Source organism: Molothrus aeneus, unplaced genomic scaffold, assembly GCF_037042795.1.
Source record: "Molothrus aeneus isolate 106 unplaced genomic scaffold, BPBGC_Maene_1.0 scaffold_30, whole genome shotgun sequence".
In the NCBI taxonomy this organism is placed as follows: Eukaryota; Metazoa; Chordata; class Aves; order Passeriformes; family Icteridae; genus Molothrus; species Molothrus aeneus.
Window position 1 is genome coordinate 981,216 of NW_027098964.1, and position 24,172 is coordinate 1,005,387.

General features: G+C 53.3%; 1 protein-coding gene across 1 annotated transcript; it reads right to left on the minus strand.

The window, feature by feature from the left end:
• Positions 1 to 1,522: 1,522 nt before the first annotated feature.
• On the minus strand, positions 1,523 to 19,389 carry LOC136570325 (epithelial discoidin domain-containing receptor 1-like). The gene is made up of 18 exons (XM_066570828.1): positions 19,296 to 19,389; positions 18,233 to 18,335; positions 17,096 to 17,324; positions 15,634 to 15,781; positions 14,694 to 14,796; positions 14,258 to 14,444; positions 13,521 to 13,767; positions 12,697 to 12,810; positions 12,189 to 12,337; positions 11,662 to 11,712; positions 11,293 to 11,540; positions 10,388 to 10,509; positions 10,142 to 10,311; positions 9,605 to 9,744; positions 8,312 to 8,479; positions 6,315 to 6,549; positions 3,790 to 3,939; positions 1,523 to 3,058 (listed from the first exon to the last, which is right to left on the minus strand). Exons 1-18 carry the CDS (start codon positions 19,387 to 19,389, stop codon positions 2,921 to 2,923), a joined length of 2,796 nt encoding a protein of 931 aa, XP_066426925.1. The 3' UTR covers positions 1,523 to 2,920.
• Positions 19,390 to 24,172: the final 4,783 nt, after the last annotated feature.

Consider the following 24,172-nt stretch of genomic DNA (forward strand, 5'->3'; position numbering starts at 1 on the left):
TGAAGGGGTTTTGTACTTTGGGGGTGGGCGGAATTTTGTCAGTATTTGCTCCCAGTTTGGACTGAGCCTGGACCAGTTTGGACTGGAAGGGGCGGGGCCAAAGCCGTGGCCGTATTTGGGGGGGGGGGAGGGGGCGAAGCTGCTTTGAAGGGGGTTTGGGGGGATGGGGAGGGGGCAGATTTGGGGGAGGAGGGGGCAAAAATGGCGCGGGATGGAGTAGGCCGAAGCCTTTGGCCTGGTCTTGTTGCCGCAGCAACGAAACCTGCGGCCTGTGTACTGCCAAGGCCTGCTCCTGTTGCTATGGTAATTAAGCCTGCAGCCTGTATACTGCCAAGGCCTGCTTTGGTCAGCATGGCAATGAAGCCTGCGGCCTGTGTACTGCTAAGGCCTGCTTTGGTCACCATGACAACGAAGCCTGTGGCCTGTGTACTGCTAAGGCCTGTGCCTGTCACCATGGCAACAGTCTAAAGGCTGTGGCCTGCTCCTGTTGCTATGGTAACGAAGCCTGCGGCCTGTGTACTCCCACAGCCTGCTCCTGTTACCATGGCAACGAAGCCTGTGGCCTGCCTACTCCCAAGGCCTGCTCCTGTTGCTGTGGAAACGAAGCCTGCGGCCTGCTTCTGTCGCCATGGCAACGAAGCCTGCAGCCTACCTACTCCCAAGGCCTGCTCCTGTTGCCATGGCAATGCTGCTTGTATCGCGACAGTGACAATAAACGCCAATGTCGGCTGTTGTGACCCTGGCTGGTGATGGGGGGGTGGCCAAGGGGGAAACGGGAAAAATACGGGAAATGCACCCAAAAATAATAAAAAAGGGCAAAAAAGGGTCCAAAAAGGCCTCAAAAAAAGGTTAAATAAGGGTCCAAAAAAAGCCGAAAAAAAGGTGAAAAAAGGCCTCAAAAATGCTAAAAAACGGTTAAAAAGAGACTCAAAAAAAGGATCAGAAAGGCCTCAAAAAAAGGTTTTAAAAAGGTCGAAAAAGGCCGCAAAAAAAAGGTTAAAAATGGGCTCCAAAGAGGTTAAAAATCCCTCCAAAAAGTGCCTCAAAAAAAGGTCTAAAAAGGGTCTAAAAATACTTTTTAAAAAGTTAAAAAAAGGCCTTCAAAAAAGGCTTAAAAAGGGTCAAGAAATACATCAACAAAAAAGGGTCAAAAAAGAGCCTCAAATATGGGATTTTTTTCATTATTAAAGGGAATTTTTAGGGGGAAAACGGGGTTTTGGGTGGAAAAAATGGATTTTCTGTGTGAAAAAAAATTGATTTTATTGGAAAAAAAGGAGAATTTTAAAGGGAAAATTGAATTTCCAAGAAAAATAAGTGGATTTATTTAAAATTTGGGTGTTCCGAAGAGAGAAGAATTGAGTTTATTGTGTAATTTAGGATATTTTTTTTTTCTGAGAAAAATAAAATTATCTGGGGAGAAAATGTAAGTTTTTGGTAAAATGGCGATTTTTGTGAAGGGTTTTTTTAGGGAGAAAAAAGGTTTTTAGGGAAAATTTGAAATTTTGATAAAGAAACGAGAAACTTTTGAGGTAAAAATCATTTTAAAACCAAAACAAAAGCCAAAATTCACAATTAAAAAAAAAAAATTAAATTACAAAAATCCGGAATTTCGACCCCAAAAATCAGCCCCGCCCCTCCCTCGCCGCGGGTAATTACATCCCCCCCATTAATGAGGGGAGGAAGATGATGATGATGAAGATGACCGTGGTCACTCGGTGGTCACTCAAATGTCCGGTGGTCACTCAGCAGTGGTGGTCAGTGATGATGATGATGATGATGATGAGGATGATGATGATGATGATGGTCACTCGGTGTCCGGACAAAGGGGTGGTCAGTGATGAAGATGATGAAGATGATGGTGAGGGTCACTCAGTGTCCAGTGGTCACTCAGGGTCCAGCTCAGTCGATCAAAGGGGTGGTCAGCGATGAAGATGATGATGACGGTGATGAAGATGACCATGGTCACTCGGTGGGTGGTCAGCGATGATGATGAAGATGATGAAGATGACCATGGTCACTCGGTGGGTGGTCAGTGATGATGATGATGAAGATGACCGCGGTCATTCGGTGGGTGGTCAGCGATGATGATGAAGATGATGAAGATGACCGCGGTCACGCCAGGGCCCCGTGGTCACTCCAGGGCCCCGTGGTCACTCAGTGTCCGGTGCAGGTGGCCGAAGGGGTGGTCAGTGATGAAGATGATGATGATGATGACCATGGTCACTCAGTGTCCAGTTCAGTTGACCAAAGGGGTGGCCAGTGATGAAGAAGATGATGAAGATGACCATGGTCACTCAGTGTCCAGTTCAGTTGACCAAAGGGGTGGTCAGTGATGAAGATGAAGATGATGAAGATGACCATGGTCACTCCAGGGCCCCGTGGTCACTCCAGGGCTCCATGGTCACTCAGGGTCCGGTGCAGGTGACCAAAGGGGTGGTCAGTGATGATGATGATGATGATGATGATGAAGATGACCATGGTCACTCGGTAGGTGGTCAGCGATGATGATGATGTTGATGATGATGAAGATGACCGCGGTCAGTCCAGGGCCCCATGGTCACTCAGGGTCCGGTGCAGGTGACCAAAGGGGTGGTCAGTGATGAAGATGATGATGAAGATGACCATGGTCACTCAGTGTCCAGTTCAGTTGACCAAAGGGGTGGTCAGTGATGAAGAAGATGATGAAGATGACCATGGTCACTCAGGGTCCGGTGCAGGTGACCAAAGGGGTGGTCAGTGATGAAGATGATGATGATGATGACCATGGTCACTCAGTGTCCAGTTCAGTTGATCAAAGGGGTGGTCAGTGATGATGATGACGGTGATGAAGATGACCATGGTCACTCGGTAGGTGGCCAGCGATGATGATGAAGATGATGAAGATGATGAAGATGACCATGGTCACTCCAGGGCCCCGTGGTCACTCCAGGGCCCCGTGGTCACTCAGTGTCCGGTGCAGGTGGCCGAAGTCCGGCCGCTCGGCCGCCTCGCGGGCCCAGCAGTTCAACATCAGCCGGTGCAGGGCCGGGGGGCAGCCGGGGGGACAGGGCAGGTACTGCTGGAACTGGGGTTACTGGGACGGACTGGGAGGGACTGGGAATGGACTGGGAGGGAACTGGGAGGGACTGGGAGGGAACTGGGATGGACTGGGAGGGACTGGGAGGGAACTGGGATGGACTGGGATGGGACTGGGAGGGAACTGGGACAGGGATAACTGGACCCCATAACCCCTGCCCAGTAGCTCCCAGTTCCCTCCCAGTTCCCCTCAAATCCCTCCCAGTCCCTCCCAATCCCCTCCCAGTCCCTCCCAGTCCCTCCCAGTCCCTCCCAGTGTTCCCAGTCCCACCTGCCGCCCACGGTTCTGGAAGTGGTACCCGGCATTGGGGATCACCCAGTGCCTCCCAGTCCATCCCAGCGCCACCCAGTTTGTCCCAGTCCATTCCCACTCTACCCCAGTCCATCCCAGTCCCTCCCAATCCCCTCACAATCCCCTCCCAGTCCCTCCCAGTCCACTCCAGTCCATTCCAGTCCCCCTCAATTCCCTCCAATCTCCTCCCAGTCCCTCCCAGTCAATCCCAGTCCACGCCCAGTGCCTCCCAGTGCCACCCAGTCTGTCCCAGTCCATTCCCACTCTATCCCAATCCCCTCCCAGTGCCTCCCAGTCCCTCCCAGTCCCTCCCAATCCCCTCCCAGTCCATCCCAGTCCATCCCAGTCTGTCCCAATCCCCTCCCAGTCCCTCCCAGTCCCTCCCAGTGCCTCCCAGTGCCTCCCAGTGCTCCCAGTCCCACCTGCTGCCCGCGGTTCTGGAAGTGGTGCCCGGCGTTGGCGATCACCTGCTCGTCGCTCAGGGCCCCGTACGGCTGCTCCCGGCAGCGCGTCAGAACCTCCCACAGCGTCACCCCGAAGGCCCAGGCGTCGCTGGCCGGGCTGAAAGTTCCCTAAAATCCCAAATTTGGGAATTTTGGGGATTTTTGGGGTTTTTTTCGGGAATTTTTTGGGATTTTTTTGGAGTTTTTAGGCGCTTTTGGGAAGCCGGGAAGTGGAAATTTGGGGTTTCGGGAGCTCCCAGAGCATCTCCGGCTGGGCTGAAAGTTCCCTAAAATCCCGAATTTTGGGAATTTTGGGAATTTTGGGAATGTTGGGGATTTTTTTTGGATTTTTTGGGAATTTTTTTGGAATTTTTGGGGAGTTTTCAGGCGTTTTCGGGAAGCAGGGAAGTGGAAATTTGGGGTTTCGGGAGCTCCCACAGCGTCACCCCGAAGGCCCAGGCGTCGCTGGCCGGGCTGAAAGTTCCCTAAAATCCCGAATTTTGGGGAGTTTGGGAATTTTTGGGAATGTTGAGGATTTTTTGGGGATTTTTTGGGAATTTTTTTGGAATTTTTGGGGAGTTTTTGGGAGTTTTTGGGAAGCCGGAAAGTGGAAATTTGGGGTTTCAGGAGCTGGCTGGGCTGAACGTGCCCTGGAATCCCAAAGTTGGAAATTTCCCCGTTTTTCCTTTTTTTTCCCCCAAACCCTCAATTTTTTCCCAAAAAATCCCAATTATTTTGCAATTTTTTGCCCCCCCCCAAATCCATTTTTTTCTCCAAAAAAAAAAATCCAATTTTTTTTCCAATTTTCACCACCAAAAAATCCCATTTTTTCACCAGAAATTCAAAATTTTCCCCGTTTTTTTCCCAAAATCCCAATTTCCCCCCAAACTTCCCCCCAAAACCCCAAATTTCCCCTTTTTTCCCCTAAAATCCAATTCACCCTCCAAACCCCCAATTCTTCCTCCCATTTCTTCTTCCAAAACCCCAATTTCTCTATGATTTTTTCCCCATTTTTCCCCTTTTTGCTTTCCAGTTTTTTCTCATTTTTTCACCACTTTTTCCCATTTTTCCCCAATTTTCCCCATTTTTTCACCATTTCCTCCCCCAAATCCCATTCTTCTTCCAATTTCCCCCCAAAATCCAATTCCCCTCCATTTTCTTCCCATCTTTCCCCAATTTTCCCCCAAAAATCCCAAATTTTTCCCGTTTTTTCCCAAAAATCCCAATTTTTTCCATTCCTCCCCTTTTTTCCCACTTTTTTCACCCAAAAAATCCCTTTTTTCCATTACCCCCAAAATCCCGATTATTTCCCAAATTCTTTCCCAATTTTTTATCCCAAAAAACCCCATTTGTTTTGCCAAAAACCCCATTTTTTTGCCAAAAATCCCAATTTTTCCCGTTTTTTCCCCAAAAACCCCATTTTCCCCCAATTTTTCCTCCTAAATCCATTCGTTCTCCAAAAACCTCAATTTCCCCCAATTCCTTTCCCATTCCCCCCCCACAAAAAATCCCATTTTCCCCCCAAAACCCCCCATTTTTAACCCAAAAAATCCCATTTTTTCACCAAAAATCCCATTTTTTCCCCAAAAATCCCAATTTTTCCCGTTTTTTCCCCAAAAATCCCATTTCCTCCAATTTTTCCTCCTAAATCCATTCGTTCTCCAAAAACCCCAATTTCCCACAATTCCTTTCCCATTCCCCCCCAAAAAAATCCCATTTCCCCCAAAACCCCCCATTTTTAACCCAAAAAATCCCATTTTTTCGCCAAAAATCCCAAATTTTTCCCGTTTTTTCCCCAAAACCCCACTTTTCCCCCAATTTTCCCTCCTAAATCCATTCGTTCTCCAAAAACCTCAATTCCCCCCAATTCTTTTCCCATTCCCCCCAAAAACCCCATTTTTTTTACCAAAAATCCCAATTTTTCACCATTTTCCCCATTTTTCCCATTTTTTCCCAAAAAATCCCACTTTTCCCCCAATTTTTCCTCCTAAATCCATTCATTCTCCAAAAACCTCAATTTCCCCCAATTCCTTTCCCATTGCCCCCCAAAAAAAATCCCATTTCCCCCACCAAAAAAATCCCATTTTTTCGCCAAAAAATTCCATTTTTTACCCAAAAATCCCATTTTTTTTGCCAAAAATCCCATTTCCCCCCCAATTTTCCCTCCTGAATCCATTCGTTCTCCAAAAACCCCAATTTCCCACAATTCCTTTCCCATTCCCCCCAAAAAAACCCCATTTTTTACCCAAAACATCCCATTTTTCCCCAAAAATCCCAATTTTTTCCCATTTTTCCCCAAAACCCCATTTTTTCTCCTAAATCCATTCGTTCTCCAAAAACCTCAATTTCCCCCAATTCCTTTCCCATTTCCCCCCAAAAAAATCCCATTTCCCCCACCAAAAAACCCCATTTTTTCCCCCCAAAAAATCCCATTTTTTCGCCCAAAAATCCCATTTTTTTTCCGTTTTTTTCCCAAAATCCCGGGTTTTCTCCCCAAGGCTCACCCAGAGGATGCTCTCCCAGGCCATCCAGCGGATGGGCAGCAGCGCCCGGCCCCGCACCCGGCAGTACTCGGTGCCGTAGAGGCTCCGGCTCATCCCGAAATCGGCCACTTTGACGCGCAGCCCCGGCCCCACCAGGCAGTTCCTGGTGGCCAGGTCCCGGTGCACGAAGTTCCTGGCGCTCAGGAAACGCATCCCGGACGCGATCTGGGCGCCCAGCTGCACCAGCGTGCGCAGGCTGGGCCGGGGGAGATTCCGGTTTCAGGGGTTTTCCCAAAAAATTTGGGTTTTTACCCCAAAAAATCGGATTTTTCTGGGATTTTTTGTGGTTTTTTTCCCCCAAAAAAATCCGATTTTTCTGGGATTTTTTTGCGGTTTTTTCCCCTCCAAAAAATGGCTTTTTTCCCCCCCAAAATCCGATTTTTCTGGGATTTTTTGCGTTTTTTTTCCCCAAAAAAAAGGCTTTTTTTCCCCCCAAAAAAATCCGATTTTTCTGGGATTTTTTGCGGGTTTTTTCCCCCCCAAAAAATCCGATTTTTCTGGGATTTTTTGCGGTTTTTTTTCCCCAAAAAATCCGATTTTTCTGGGATTTTTTTGCGGTTTTTTCCCCCCAAAAAATCCGATTTTTCTGGGATTTTTTTGCGGTTTTTTCCCCCCAAAAAATGGCTTTTTTCCCCCCCAAAATCCGATTTTTCTACGATAATTCGCGGTTTTTTCCCCCCAAAAAATCACCTTTATCCCCCCCAAAAAATCTGATTTTTCTAGGATTATTTGCGGTTTTTTTCCCCAAAAAATCCGATTTTTCTGGGATTTTTTGCGTTTTTTTTCCCAAAAAAATCCGATTTTTCTGGGATTTTTTTGCGTTTTTTTCCCCCCAAAAAATGGCTTTTTTCCCCCCCAAAATCCGATTTTTCTACGATTATTCGCGATTTTTTCCCCAAAAAAAATCACCTTTATCCCCCCCAAAAAATCTGATTTTTCTAGGATTATTTGCAGTTTTTTTCCCCCCAAAAAATCAGATTTTTCTGGGATTATTTGTGGTTTTTTTCCCCCTAAAAATCCGATTTTTCTGGGATTTTTTGCGGGTTTTTTCCAAAAAAAATCTGATTTTTCTACGATTATTTGCGGTTTTTTCCCCAAAAAAATCTGATTTTTCTAGGCTTATTCGCGGTTTTTTCCCCCCCAAAAAAGGCTTTTTTCCCCAAAAAATTAGCTTTTTTACCCCAAAAAAATCTGATTTTTCTAGGATTATTTGTGGGTTTTTTTCCCCCCAAAAATTGATATTTTTTCCCCAAAAAATCGCTTTTTTCTCCTAGAAAATCTAATTTTTCTACGATTATTCTCAGATTTTTCTCCCCCCCAAAAATAGGGTTTTTCCCCCAAAAAATCTGATTTTTCTATGATTATTCACATTTTCCCCCCCAAAAAAATCCGATTTTTCTACAATTATTTGTGTTTTTTCCCAAAAAAATTCGATTTTTCTGCATTTGGAGTGGGCGTGGCTGTAGTGGGCGTGGCCCAGCCAGGTGTGTGGGGATGTGGGCGTGGCCGTTCCTTGAGTGATGGGCGTGGCTTAATTATATCAGGGCTTCTCTTAAAGGGCCAGAACCCCAAAAATGACAACGCAAAATGATTTGAACCGGGCGCGGCCGCAGCGGGCGTGGCCCAGCCAGGTGTGTGGGGAAGTGGGCGTGGCCTTTTCTTCTTGGTGGGCGTGGCTTAATTACAGAGTGGCTTCTCTTAAAGGGCCAGAACCCCCGAAATTACAACCAAACCCCAACTCAGAATGGGCGCGGCCGCAGCGGGCGTGGCCTGGCCAGGTGTGCAGGAATGTGGGCGTGGCCTTTCCTTAGTGATGGGCGTGGCTAAATCATGGAGTGGCTTCTCTTAAAGGGCCAGAACCCCAAAAATGACAACGCAAAATGATTTGAACCGGGCGCGGCCGTAGCGGGCGTGGCCCGGCCAGGTGTGTGTGGGGGGGGAAGTGGGCGTGTCCCCACCTGAGGGCGTGGCCCCGGGCCCCGCCCAGGAACTGGTGGAGGTCTCCGTGCTCCATGTACTCGGTGACGATGCACAGGGGGCCGGGCCCCCCGCACACGCCCAGCAGCCGCACGATGTTGGGGTCCCGCAGCCGCCACAGTGCCCGCGCCTCCTGCAGGAAATCGCGCCTGGGCGCGCCCGGGCGCCAGGTCAGGGCACCTGGGCACACCTGGGCACACCTGGGTAATGTCCTGGGTACACCTGGGCACACCTGGGTATGCTCTGGGTACACCTGGGTGCACCTGGGCACACCTGGGTGCACCTGGGTACACCTGGGCATGGTCTGGGTATACCTGGATATGCCCTGAGTACACCTGGGCACACCTGGGGATGCTGTGGGCGCACCTGGGCGCACCTGGGGATGCTCTGGGTACACCTGGGCACACCTGGGCACACCTGGGTAATGCCCTGGGTACACCTGGGTATGGTCTGGGTATACCTGGGTACACCTGGGCACACCTGGGTGCACCTGGGGATGCTCTAGGTACACCTGGGTACACCTGGGGATGCCCTGGGCACACCTGGGCGCACCTGGGCACACCTGGGGATGCTCTGGGTACACCTGGGCACACCTGGGTAATGCCCTGGGTACACACCTGGGTATGGTCTGGGTATACCTGGATATGCCCTGGGCGCACCTGGGTACACCTGGGCACACCTGGGTGCAGCTGGGTACACCTGGGTAATGTCCTGGGTACACCTGGGCACACCTGGGTGCACCTGGGGATGTCCTGGGTACTCCTGGGCACACCTGGGGATGCCCTGGGTATGGTCGGGTATGCCCTGGGTACACCTGGGCACACCTGGATACACCTGGGGATGCCCTGGGCACACCTGGGGATGTTCTGGGTACACCTGGGTACACCTGGGTACGCCCTGGGCACACCTGGGGATGTTCTGGGCACACCTGGGCACACCTGGGTCCCTTTGGCCACCCTCCAGTACCCTCCTGACTCCTCCCAGTCCCTCCCAGTGCATCCCAGTATCCCCAAATCCCCATTTCCCATCAATTTTCCCCCCGAAATCCAAATTTTTCCCAATTTTCCCCCATTTCTTGCCCCAAACCCCACTCCCAATCTATCCCAGTTCATTCCCAATCTATCCCAGTCCCTCCCAGTCCATCCCAGTTCACTCCCAATCTATCCCAGTTCATTCCCAGTTCATTCTCAGGCCACTCCCAGTCCCCCCCAGTCCCCTCCCAGTCCATTCCCAGTTCATTCCCAGTCCCTCCCAGTCCATCCCAGTTTCCCTACCGGGCGTTTTTGGTGGCGTCCGGCCTCAGCACCTTCACCGCCACCAGCAGGGGGCGCTCCGTGCCCGAGGGGGCGGGGCTTGACCCGGGGGGCGGGGCCAGGCCCAGGGTGTGGGGGGCGATGACCTCACACAGCAGCACCTGGGGGCGGGGCCAAATGAAAGGGGGGTGTGTGGCCAATAGAAATGGGTGGGTGTTCGGAAATGGGGCAGGGCTAACACACAGGGGGCGTGGCCTCCATGTGGGTGGGGTTAAACCTCAGCTGGGTGGGGTCAAATACATGAATGTGGGCGGGGCTTCAATGGGGTGGGTGTGGCCAAACTAATGGGGGTGGAGAATAAAAAGGGGCGGAGCCAATTCAATAAGGGACGTGGTTAATCCATAGTGGGCATGGCCTTGCGAAGGGGCGGGGCTAAACCAGACAGGGATGTGGCAAATAATTTAGAGGCGGGGCTAAAGCCCTTTAGGGGCGTGGCTAAACCATTATAGGTGTGGCCTCATTGTGGGGGCGTGGCTTGATACCGGGGGCGTGGCTTACCTCTCCGAACTGCCCCTCCCCCAGCTTCTCCCGGAAGCGGAGGCGGTCCCGAGGGAAGGTGGGGAGGGCGGGGCCATGGGCGGGGCTGTGGGCGGGGCCAGCCAGGGCGTAGGCGGAGCCTCCGGTGACGTCAGCCTCGGCGTAAGCCCCCGCCCCCACCTCGGGCTCACCTGTGCAGGTGGGAGGGGCACAGGTGAGGTCATGGCGGGTGTGGTCAAAGTGGGCGTGGCCTTCCTTGAGCCCCACCCTTACCGTCGGTGTTGATTGGCTTGGCAGCATTGGGCGTGGCCAAGGCGAGGCCTCCTATTGGCTGGGCGTAGGTGGCCAGAAGTAGCCGATAGGCCGGGTTGGCTGGGGGGTGTGGCCAGAGAGGGGCGTGGTCAGAGAGGGGTGGGCATTCCCCCTCCTCTTCCATTCCCGAGGGATTTTTGGGCCAATTTTGAGCCTTTTCCTCATTCCCGGACTGATTTTTTTTGGAGATTTCAGGCAAAAATAAAACGGGGGAAAAAATCCTCCCTCCCTCCTTTTTCCCCTCCCTTTTCCTTCTTTTTTCCCCTTTTTCCTTTCACCTTTTTTCCCCTTTTTCCTTTCCCCAATTTTCCCCCCTTTTTCCCCTTTTTTCTTTTCCCCTTTTCCCCCTTTTTTCCTTTCCTCCTTTTTTCCCATTTTTTCCCTATTTTTTCACCTTTTTTCCTACCCTTTTTCCTCTTTTTTCCCTTTTTTCTTCCCCCTTTTTTTCCCTTTGTTTTTTTCCTCCGTTTTCCCATTTCCCCCCCTTTTTTCCCGTTTTTTTCCTTTTTTCTTTCCCCCCATTTTTTCCCTTTCCCCCTCCACTTTCCCCCTTTTTTTCCTTTTATCTTTTCCCCGTTTTCCCCCTTTTAGCCCTTTTTTGTTCTCCTCTTTTTTCCCCCCTCTTCCCCCATTTTTCCCTTTTTTATTTTCCCCATTTTTACCCTTTTTTTCCCCATTTTTCCCCCTTTTCTCCCTTTTTTCTTTTCCCCTTTTTTCCCTTTTTTGTTCTCCTCTTTTTTCACCCCTCTTTCCCCATTTTTCCCTTTTCTCTTTTCCCATGTTCCCCTTTTTCCCCATTTTTTCCCTTTTTCCCCATTTTCCCCATTTTTTCCCCATTTTCCCCTCTCTCACCAGCCCCGGGGGGCACCGGTGCCAGTCGGGGCCGTGCCCGGGTGGGTTCCTGGTACTCCCCAGTTCCGGTTCCATTTCCGGTTCCAATCCCGATCCCACTTCCGGTTCCGATCCCACTTCCGTTTCCGGTTCCACTTCCGGTTCCGATCCGCTCGTAGCGGGGCCCCCCCCGCGCCCCTCCCCCTGCCGTGGCGTTGTTGATGACCACGGTGTCCCCCGAGAGCTGCACCCGCAGCGCCGCCTCCGCCCCGCGGCCCTGGCAACCGGGAAACACCAGGAAAAAATAGTAAAAACCAGGAAAAACCAGTTACAACCAGTTAGAGCCCATTAGAACCAGTTCGGACCAGTTAGAACCAGTTCAACCCCCCAGTTCTGACCCCGGTGTCCCCCGAGAGCTGCACCCGCAGCGCCGCCTCCGCCCCGCGGCCCTGACAACCGGGAAACACCAGGAAAAACCAGTAAAGACCAGTTAGAGCCCATTAGAACCAGTTCGGACCAGTTAGAACCGGTCCAGAGCAGTTAGAACCGGTTCAGATCAGTAAAAACCAGTTAGAACCAGTTCAGACCACTTAGAACCGGTTCAGCTTCAGTTGGGACCAGCTCAGACCAGTAAAAACCATTAGAACCGGTTCAGCCGCGGATAGAACCGGTTCGAACCAGTTAGAACCAGTTCAGCCTCAGTTAGAACTGGTTCAGACCAGTAAAAACCAGTTAGAACCAGTTCTGAGCAATTAGAACCAGCTCAGACCAGTAAAAACCAGTCCAGCCCCTTCCAGCCCCTCGCAATCTCTCCCAGTCCCTCCCAGTCCCCTCCCACTTCCACCCAATCCCCTCCCAGTTCCCTCCCAGTTCCTCACAGTCCCTCCCAGTTTGATCCCAGTCCCTCCCAGTCCCTCCCAGTGACCTTGCCCATTGGCCCGGCCGCGCCGCGCCGCCGCCGCAGGACGAGGATGATGATGGCGAGCAGGAGGAGGACGATGATGGCGCCCAGGCACCCCAGCAGCGCCGGCGGCTGCCCCGCCTCGCCCTGGGCTGCGGGCGGGACCTCGGGGGCTGCTGGGAGGAGTGGGAGCCGTGGTGGCCACGCCCACCTCCGATAAGCCACGCCCATTTAATTCCCACCCCCTAGAACCTTACCCAATTAAGCCCCGCCCATTTACACGGCCGTTATTCTACACCCCGTTAAGCTCCGCCCAATTAAAACCCACCCATTTAACCCTCAGTTAAGCCACACCCCATTAAGCCACACCCAATTAAACCCCACCCATTTAACCCACAGTTAAGCAACACCCCCTTAGGCCATGCCCAATTAAACCCCACCCCTCAAAGCCCCTCCCAATTAAGCCCCACCCACTCAATCTCCCATATTAAGCCCCTCCCATTTAAACCACACCCATCTAAGCTCCGCCTACCCAAGCCGGTGACGTTGGTGGCCCCGCTCCTGTCCTGGGCGTTTTCCAAGATGGCGGAGGAGGGGTCAGGGGTCGGGGGCCACCCACTGGCACCCATGGGGTCATCCAGCACCTCTGGGGGTGGGGACGGTCATTGATGACGCCATCAACGGTCAATGATGTCATCAAGAGCCGATGACATCATCGGCAATAGCATCATGAACGATCAAAGGCGTTATCGTGAAGTCGATGACGTCATTGACCGATGATGACCTCAGCAGTCAACCAATGATGTCATCACCCAACCATTGACCCCAACACCCAATGGATGACCCCATGACCCAACCATTGACCCCAACACCCAATGGATGACCCCATGACCCAACCATTGACCCCACCACCCAATGGTTCACCCCATGATCCAACCAATGACCCCACCACCCAACCGTTGACCCCACCACCCAATGGGTGACCCCATGACCCAACTGTTGACCCCAACATCCAACCGTTGACCCCAACACCCAATGGATGACCCCATGACCCAACTGTTGACCCCAACACCCAATGGATGACCCCATGACCCAACCATTGACCCCACCACCCAACCGTTGACCCCAACACCCAATGGATGACCCCATGGCCCAACCGTTGACCTCATGACCCAACCGTTGACCCATGACCCAAACATTGACCCCAATACCCGACTCTTGACTCTATGACCCAATGAATGACCCCATGACCCAACCGTTGACCTCAACACCCAACCAATGACCCCATGACCCAACCGTTGACCTCAACACCCAACCAATGACCCCATGACCCAACCGTTGACCCCACCACCCCACCTGAGACGAAGGACACCTCACTGAAGAGCATCCACTCGGCGCCGAAGAAGAAGCGGCACTGGATGAAGCGGGCGCGGCGCCCGCCCAAGGGGACGGTGACCGAGCGGGCGCTGGGGTCCTTGGTGGCCCCGGCCAGGCTGTGGGTGACCACCAGGGGCTCCCAGGCCGTGGCCAGGATCTTCTTGAAGCGACACTCGACCGCCCGGAAGATTCCGACGCCGCGCGTGTGGAGGTTGTTGCAGTGGACCTGGGAGGGGGCGGTGACAGGACATCCCATGATGCTCTGGGGCAAGGTGACCAATCCAGAGGGACGTCCCTGACCCCAAGCTGGACAGTGGTCACGTGTCCGTCCATCCACAGCTGACCAATCCCACAATCCCCGGCATCCCAAATCTCCCAGGTCTTCCATTTCCCACCATCCCATGATGCCCTGGGGCAAGGTGACCAATCCTGAAGTTCTTCAGAGGAACATCCCTGACCCCAAGCTGGGCCTGACCTGGTGGCCACCCATTGGTCCATCCATGGCTGACCAATCCCACAATCCCCAGCGTCCCAAATCTTCCATTTCCCACCATCCCATGATGCTCTGGGGCAAGGTGACCAATCCTGAAGTTCTCCAGAGGAACATCCCTGACCCCAAGCTGGGCCTGACCTGGTGGCCACCCATCGGTCCATCCATGGCTGACCAGTCCCACAATCCCCGGCGCCCCCACGCCTCCCAGCATGCCCTGGGGCACCTGCATGGCGTGGAAGGTGCGGAGCTCCTGGAACTCGAACTCCAGCTCCACGTGGGGGTGGGGCCCGGGTGGGCGTGGCCACCCCACGTAGTCGTAGCCCGGCCACAGGCGGCGCTCGCGCGTCCTCAGGAAGTCATCGAGGCCCAGGACCCCGTCCGAGAGCTGGCCCAGCCCCCCGAAGTGCAACCTGGGCAGGTGGGACACACCTGGATATGGGGATTGTCCCGTCCCACCCACCTGGAGATGCCCCAGGGACACCTGGGCAGGTGGGACACACCTGGATATGGGGACTGTCCCGTCCCACCCACCTGGAGATGCCCCAGGGACACCTGGGACAGTTTGGGGACACCTGGGGAGGGGTTGGGTGCAGGAAATTTGGGAATTCTTGGGGCAGGTGACCCCTGGGGATGGTCTGGGGACACCTGGGGACACTCACGGGCCGGCGCTGAAGCCGTCGTAGGTGGAGTCGTTGAGGACGATGGGGACGGGGTCCAGGGCCATGACGTGTCCCCGCGGCGCCGTGTAGGACAGGAGCCCGGCTGGGGACAGGGACAGGGCCGTGTCACCGCGGGGTCACGGCGGGGTCACCAGGAGGTTAACGGGGGGGGACGTGGCCATGGAGGGGCCACCACAGCTTTGGGGACACCCAAGAGGTGGCAATGGGTGGGACAGGGGGGCGGGGTGGCCGTGATGATGTCATGAGTCAGTGGATGATGTCATCAAGCAACCGTTGACCGTATGACCCAACTGTTGACCCCAACACCCAATGGGTGACCCCAATACTCAACCAATGACCTCATGACCCAACGGATGACCCCAACACCCAATGGTTGACCCCATGACCCAACCCTTGACCCCAACACCCAATGGTTGACCCCATGACCCAACCCTTGACCCCAACACCCAATGGTTGACCCCATGACCCAACCCTTGACCCCAACACCCAATGGGTGACCCCATGACCCAACCGTTGACCCCAAAACCCAACCATTGACCCCATGACCCAACTGTTGACCCCAACAGCCAATGGGTGACCCCATGACCCAACCGTTGACCCCAACACCCAATGGATGACCCCATGACCCAATGGGTGACCCCAACACCCAATGGGTGACCCCAACACCCAATGGATGATCCCACCACCCAACCATTGACCCCCCCATGACCAAACCCCATCCCAGGTGCCCCCAGGGCCACCACCAAGAGCCGCCGCAGGGTGAAGAACACGACCATGGGCGACCGCCACCCCTTCAGGGCCACCAGTGGGGTGGACAGAGGTGACACGGAGGTGACAGGGAGGTGCCAGGGAGGTGCCAGGGAGGTGACAAGGAGGTGGCACGGAGGTGGCACGGAGGTGGCACGGGGGTGGCGCTCACCCTCCCAGGGGCAGCCGTAGAGCTCGAGGCGCAGGCAGACGCTCATGGCGCGCGGCGCCCGCGGGTACACCCGCAGCGCCCGGGCCACCGGCGCCGGCGACAGGTCCTTGAGCACCACGCCCTCGGGGTCCTCGTTGCCACCGATCACCTGCGGGGGACACCGAGAACCGCGGCCGGTGGCACCCGAGGGCGGCGTCGGCCGAGGGGACGGTGGGGGTCCCTCGGGATCTGTCACAGCCCCGAAAGTGCCCCGGGGTGTCTGCGATGTCCCCAAGGTGCCCGGGGTGTCCCCAAGGTCCCTGATGGACTCAGCTCCACAGTGTGCACAAGGTCCCCTTGATGTCCCCAATATCCTCCCGATGTCCCCAAATTCCCCCGATGTCCCCAACACCCTCAATGTCCCCAAATCCCCTCGATACCCCCCAATGTCCCCAATGTCCCCAACACCCCCAAATCCCTCCAATCCCCAAAATGTCCCCAATGTCCCCAACACCCCCAGTATCCCCAAATGTCCCCAGATTCCCCTGATGTCCCCAGATTCTCCCAATATCCCCAATACCCCCAACGTCCCCAATGTCCCCAATGTCCCCAATCCCCTCCATGCCCCTAATCCCCCAAATGTCCCCAATCCTCCCAATGTCCCCAAATCCCCCAGTGTCCCCAACGTCCCCAAATCCCCTCCACAGCCCTGATGTCCCCAATGTCCCCCACGCCCCTCATCCCCTCAATGTCCCCAACACCCCCAATGTCCCCAAATCCTGCCAGTGTCCCCAATCCTCCCAATGTCCCCAACACCCCCGATGTCCCAAAATCCCCTCAATGTCCCCAGTGTCCCAAATCCTCCCAATGTCCTCAACACCCGCAATGCCCCCAATGCCCCCAATCCCTTCCATGTCCCCAACACTCCCAAATCCCCCAATCCCCCCAGTGTCCCCAGTCCTCCCCATATCCCCAATATCCCCAACACCCCCAATATCCCCAATGTCCCCAATCCCCCAAATGTCCCCGATGTCCCCAATCCCCCCAATCCCCCCAATGTCCCAAATGTCCCCAATCCCTTCCATGCCCCTAATCCCCTCAAATGTCCCCAATCCCCCTGATGTCCCCAATGTCCCCAACGCCCCCAATCCCCTCAATGTCCCCAACACCCCCGATGTCCCCAATCCCCCAAATGTCTCCAACACCCCCAATGTCCCCAAATCCCCTCAACACCCCAAACACCCCCAATGTCCCCAAATCCCGCCAGTGTCCCCAAGACGTCCAACACCCCCAATGCCCTCAATGTTCCCAATCCCTCTGATGTCCCCAATATCCCCAATGTCCCAAAATTCCCCCAACATCCCCAATGTCCCCAATCCCCCAATGTCCCCAATGTCCCCAGATTCTCCCAATATCCCCAACACCCCCAATGTCCCCAATCCCCTCAAATGTCCCCCGCCGCCCCCGATGTCCCCAAGGCCACCTCGGCTCCCCAGCGGTCCCTCCAGCGCAGCCAGCGGCGCCGGTCGCGGCTGTAGCGCAGCCGGTACTGCCGGGCGAACTCGCGGCCGTGTCCCCCCGCGTGGCGTCCCTGCGTCCCCACCAGCGTCACCAGGTGCAGCCGGCCCAGGTCCACCTCCAGGAACTCCTGCTCGGCCGGGAACACCGGCCCCGCCGGGCACCAGGCGCCGTCGCCGTCGCTGCGGCCCAGCCTGGGGACGTTTGGGGACGTTTGGGGACACTTGGGGTGGTTGGGGATGTGGGGAGAGCCAAGGAGTTTGGGGACGTTTTGAGGTTTGGGGACACTCAGGGGACACTCAGGGGACACTTGAGACACTTGAGGATGCCCAGGGGACACTTGGGGACACTCAGGGGACACTCAGGGGACACTTGGGAATGAGGGGACATCCAGGGGATTTGAAGACGTTTGGGGGTTTGGGGACACCCAGGGGACATTTTTGGGGACACTCGGGGAACCTGCTGGGCACCAGGCGCCGTCGCCGTCGCTGCGGCCCAGCCTGGGGACATTTGGGGACGTTTGGGGACATCTGGGGACACTTTGGGACATGAGGACACTTGGGATTTGGGGATATTTTGAGGTTTGGGGACGCCCAGGGGACATTTTTGGGGACATTTGGGGACACTCGGGAATGGGGGAACACCCAGGGGATTTGGGGACATTCTGGGGTTTGAGGACATTCAGGGGACACTGGGGATCCAAACTGGTCTATACTGGTCCATACTGGTCCATACTGGTTTATAGTGATCCATACTGGTCCATACTGATCCATGGTTTATACTGGTCCATACAGGTTTATACCAGTCTATACTGGTTTATACTGATCTATACTGGTCCATACAGGTCCATATTGGTCCATACTGGTTTATACTGGTCTATACTGGTCCACACAGGTTTATACCAGTCTATACTGGTTTATACTGATCTATACTGGTCCATACTGGTTTATACTGGTCTATACTGGTCCATACAGGTCCATATTGGTCCATACTGGTCCATACTGGTTTATATCGGTCTATACCGGTCCATACCAGTCCATACTGGTCTATACTGGTCCGTACTGGTCCATACTGGTCTATACTGGTCCGTACTGGTGCGTACCGGCCGTGGCGGGCGGCGGTGGAGTCGGACCAGGCGCTGGAGGCCGAGAGGCGAAAGTCGGGGATGGTCCCGTCCTCCATGCCCAGAGCGAAGCGACAGCGGCCTGGGGACAGAGGGGACACGGAGGGGACACTGAGGGGACATTGGGGACACTGGGGGGACACTGAGGGGACACTGAGGGGACACTGGGGGACATTGGAGGACATTGGGGACACTGAGGGGACACTGGGGGGACACTGAGGGGACACGGAGGGGACACTGAGGACATTTGGGGACACTGAGGGGACACTGGGGGGACATTGGGGGGACATTGGGGACACTGAGGGGACACTGATGGGACACGGAGGGGACACGGAGGGGACACTGGGAGACATTGGAGGACATTGGGGACACTGAGGGGACATTGGGGGACTTTGGGGACACTGAGGGGACACTGAGAGGATGCTGAGGGCACTGGGGACACGGAGGGGACACTGAGGACATTGGGGACATCCAGGGGACACTGGGGGGATTGGGGACATTGATGACATTGGGGGACATTGGGGGACATTGGGGACATTGAGGACATTTAGAGGCATTTGGGGACATCGGAGACATTTGGGACCTTTCGGGACATGGGGGGACATTGAGGACACTGGGGGGACACTGAGGGGACACTGAGGGGACATTGGGGACATTGGGGACATTTGGGGACACCGGTGACATTGGTGACATTTGGGGACATTTGGGGACATTTGGGGACATTTGGGGACACCGGTGACATTGGTGACATTGGTGACATTGGTGACATTTGGGGACATTTGGGGACATTTGGGGACATTTGGGGACACCGGTGACATTGGTGACATTTGGGGACATTTGGGGACATTTGGGGACATTTGGGGACACCGGTGACATTGGTGACATTGGTGACATTTGGGGACATTTGGGGACACCGGTGACATTGGTGACATTTGGGGACATTGGGGACATTGGGGACATTTGGGGACATTTGGGGACATTTGGGGACACCGGTGACATTTGGGGACATTTGGGGACATTTGGGGACACCGGTGACGCTCACCCAGGTCCAGCGCTGTCCCCTCCGTCCCCCTCGGGGTCCCCTCGGCCACCCCGGCCAGCAGCAGGAGGGGGAGGGGCAGCGGCAGCGCCCCCATGGCCCCGCCCCCAAACCCGGGGATACTGGGAGGGAACTGGGAGGGACTGGGAACGAACCTGGAATGAAATGGGAGTAACTGGGATTGAACTGGGATTAACTGGGAGGGAACTGGGAGGGACTGGGAACGAACCTGGAATGAACTGGGAGTAACTGGGATTGAACTGGGATTAACTGGGAGGGGCTGGGAGGGACTGGGAACGAACCTGGAATGAAATGGGAGTAACTGGGAGGGACTGGGATAGACTGGGAATGAACTGGGAGGGACTGGGAGGGACTGGGAATGAACTGGGAGGGACTGGGAGGGACTGGGATTGAACTGGGATGGACTGGGAGGGACTGGGAATGAACTGGGAGGGACTGGGATGGACTGGGATGAACTGGAAGTGAACTGGGAGAGACTGGGATGGACTGGGAATGAACTGGGAATGAACTGGGATGAACTGGGAATGAACTGGGATAGACTGGGAGTGAACTGGGAGGGACTGGGATGGACTGGGAGGAACTGGGACGGATTGGGAATGAACTGGGATGAACTGGAATGAACTGGGAGTGAACTGGGATGGACTGGGAGGGACTGGGATGAACTGGGATAGACTGGGATTGAACTGGGAGTGAACTGGGAGGGACTGGGATGGACTGGGATGAACTGGGAATGAACTGGGAGTGAACTGGGAGGGACTGGGATGGACTGGGATGAACTGGGAGGGACTGGGAATGAACTGGGATTGAACTGGGAGGGACTGGGATGGACTGGGATGAACTGGGATGAACTGGGAATGAACTGGGAATGAACTGGGAGGGACTGGGAGCACTGGGAGCACTGGGAGCCCCCCCCCAGCAGCTGCTCCCAGAATCCTTTGCTGGAATTCCCCCCCTCCTCCCCCCACAACAGCTGCAGAGGGGGCGTGGCCTCAGACGGACCCCACTCCCTTCATTTGCATAAAGATAAATATTCATTAGCCTTCATTAGAACCCCCCGGGAGGGACAAAACCGGCCCCAAATGTCCCAAAACCAGCCCAAAATCGCTAAAATTTCCCCCAAATCCCCCCAAAATTCCCAAATTTTCCCCAAATCGCCCCCAACTCCCCTCAAATTTCCTCCAAACTCCCTCAAAAGCCCCAAATTTCTTCTAAATTTCCCCCAAAATCCCCTCAAAATTCCCCCCAAAAACTTCCAAATTTCTTCCACATTCCCCCAAAATTCCCCCCAAAATCCCCCCAAAACTCCAAATTTCCCCCCAAACTCCCCCTCAAATTCCCAATTTCCCCCAAAATTCCCCAAAATCCCTCAAAAATCCCCAAATCCCCCTCAAAACCCCCAAATTCCTTCCCAAATTCACCCCAAAAATCCCCCCAAACCCCTAAATTCCCCCCCAAATTCCCCCAGAATTCCCAATTTTTGCCCCCAAATCCCCCCAAAATCCCCAAATTTCCCCCAAACTCCCCCCAAAACTCCAAATTCCGCCCCAATTTCCCCCAAAATTCCCCCAACCACCCCCAAAATCCCCAAATCCCCCCAAACCCCCCAAATTTCCCCCAAAATCCCCCCCAAACTCCAAATTTCCTCCCAAACTCCCCCTCAAATTCCCAATTTCCCCCCAAACTCCCCTCAAAATTCCCCCAAAATTCCCCAAATTCCCCCCAAAATCCCCCCAAAACCCCAAATTCCGCCCCAAACTCCCCCCAAAATTCCCAATTTCCCCCAAAATCCCCCCAAATTGCCCCCAAATTTCCCCCAAATTTCCCCCGCCCGGTTCCCACCGCTCTCCTCGGCTCCTCCCGGTCGCTCCCGAATCCCCCCCGGACCCTCCCAAAATCCCGAAATTCCCGGGACCTCCCCCCCCGGGTGGGGGCTCCAGGGGGGCTCCCGGACCCCGAATTCTCGCGAGAATTCCCGAGGAAAATTCCCCCAAAAAATTCCCTAAGAAAACCCCCCAAAAAATGGGAAAAAAACCCCCAAAAAATGGGGAAAAAACCCCAAAAAATTCCCCAAATTTTGGGGTTTTTGAAAAGGGAAAAAGTTCAAAATTGGGATTTTTTTGGGGGGGGATTTTTAGACCCAAATCCCTCCAAAATTCCGATTTTTTTGGGGGGGGGGAGATTTTTTAGTCCCCCCCTCAAAAAAAAAAAAAGCAAACCAAAAATTCCCATTTTTGTTCCCCCATAATTCCGATTTTTGGGATAATTTTATGCCAAAAATTCCCGTTATTTTAGAGCTTTTTAGTCCCAAATTCCCGCAAAATTCTCATTTTGGGACCTTTTTATTCCCAAAATTCCCATTTCTGGAACCTTTATTTTCCCAAAACCCTCCCAAATTTCCCGTTTTTATTCCCAAATTCCCCCAAAATTCCAATTTTGGGAGCATTTTATAAAAACAAATTCCCATTGTTGGGACTTTTTATCCCCAAAATTCTCATTTCTTAACTCCAAAATCCCCATTTTCATCCCCAAAATCCCCATATTTTATTCCCCAAAATTCCCAAATTTACCCCCCAAAATTCCCATTTTTTATCCCCAAAACCCCCATTTTTTAATCCCCAAAATTTCCAGTTTTAACCCCCATAATTCCCATCTTTTTACCCGCAAATTCCCATTTTTTAGCCCCAAAATTTCCCAATTTTCCCCTATTTTTATTCCCCAAAATTCCCATTTTTTTTCTCAATTTTTCCTTCCCAAAATTCCCATTTTTTTACCACAAAATTTCCCATTTTTAACCCCCAAAATTCCCAATTTTTGCTCAATTTTTCCTTCCCAAAATTCCCATTTTTTTACCCATTTTTATTCCCCAAAATTCCCATTTTTTACTCAATTTTTCCGTCCCAAAATTCCCATTTTTTACCACCAAAATTCCCATTTTTTAGCCCCAAAATTCCCCATGTTTAACCCCCAAAATTCCCAATTTCGCCCCCATTTTTAACCCCCAAATTCCCATTTTTTCCCCATTTTTACCCCCAAAATTCCCAATTTTTCCCCATTTTTACCCCCAAAATTCCCAATTTCGCCCCCATTTTTAACCCACAAATTCCCATTTTTTCCCCATTTTTACCCCCAAAATTCCCAATTTTTCCCCATTTTTAACCCCAAAATTCCCAATTTTTAACCCCAAAATTCCCATTTTTTCCCCATTTTTAACCCCAAAATTCCCAAATTTCCCCTCCCCCCCTGGGGCTCCCTCCAGCCCCCAAAGGGGGGGGAGGGGGGGATGGGAGCGGTCACGTGACCCCGCAGCTGCCGCCCCTCCCCCACCCCGGCTGCTCCGGGAACAGCTGGAAAAGGGGAGGGGGGAGGGGGGAGGGGAGATTTGCTAATTAGCTCCTCATTAATAATCACCATTTCTTAATTATTCATCGTTATTAGCCCTTATTTCCCCATAATTTCTTAATTATTTCCCATTATTAATTAATTTTGAGAATTATTTCCCAATTATGATTCGTTATTTCTCGTGATTAATTTTTTTCCCCCCATCATTGAGAAATATTCCCAATATTAATCATTATTTCGCAATTAATAATCGTTATTTCCCAATTAATAATCATCATTTCTCGATACTTCTCCGTTATTTCCCAATTATTATTAATTATTTCCCGTTATTAATCATAATTTCCAATTTCTAATCACTATTTCCTCATTATTAGCCATTATGAGCCGTGATCATCCCCATTAATTAGCAATTATTCGCTATAATTACCCATTTATTAGCTATTATTTTGCCATTAATTAGCAAATATATATTAATAATAATACCATTAGCCATAATTATTATTACCCCCATTAATTAGCCATAATTAGCCATTATTACCCGGTTATTATCCGTAATTGCCCATTAATTAGCGCTAATTAGCCATTATCCCCCCCAAACATTATTAATTATTAGCGGCTTCTCCCCCTTTCCCCTCAACAAACCACGTCCACTCATTTGCATAACCCCGCCTCCACCTGAGACCCTTCGCGTCAATCATCCGCCATAACCCCGCCCCTTTCCCGCCAAAACCCCTCCCGCTCCCCTCACGACTAAACCCCGCCTTCCGCTCCTCTCAACCAATCAGCGCTGTCGCTATGGGAGAAGCAGCCAATCAGCGGTGCCGTCGTGCGAGGGGGCGTGGCTTCGCTGCCGTGAGGGGGAGGTGGCGGCCGCCATTTTAGAGGCGGCTGAGGGCGAGCAGGGAGGGGACGTATGGAGGCTATAGGGGCTCTATAGGGGCGGTTTGGAGTTTCAAATGGGGCTGGGGGCTTTTCAAACGGGTCCTGAGGGGGACTTAAAGGGGTTTGAGGGGGGTATAGAATGTTTGGGGGGGCGGCAGGGTGGGCGTGAGGGGGTGTGTGTGTGGGGGGCCTGTATGGGATCTATAGGGGATCTATATGGGATCTGTGGGGTGGGGGGGGATTTTTTGGGGATATCCGGAACGTATGGATGGAGGTTGGAGGGAGGGAAAGGGAGGAGGGAGGGGGGGGTTTGATGGTACCTATGGAGGGTTGGGGGGGGGGATCTATAGGGGATCTCTAGGGGGAGGGAATCTATAGGGGGGCATTTGGGAAAATCCGGAGTGGTTTCTGGGGATATCCGGAACCTATGGGGACTATAAGGGACTCTGGGGACGGGGCTTGGGCCCTATACGGGACCTATATGGAATTTTTGGGGGTGGTTTTGGGCCCTATATGGGACCTGTAGGGGATTTTGGGGGGGAGGGGGTGTTGGACCCTATATGGGACCTATGGGGTCTATAAGGGATTTTTGGGGGGAGGCCCTGTATGGGATCCATGGGGTCTATAGGGGATTTTGG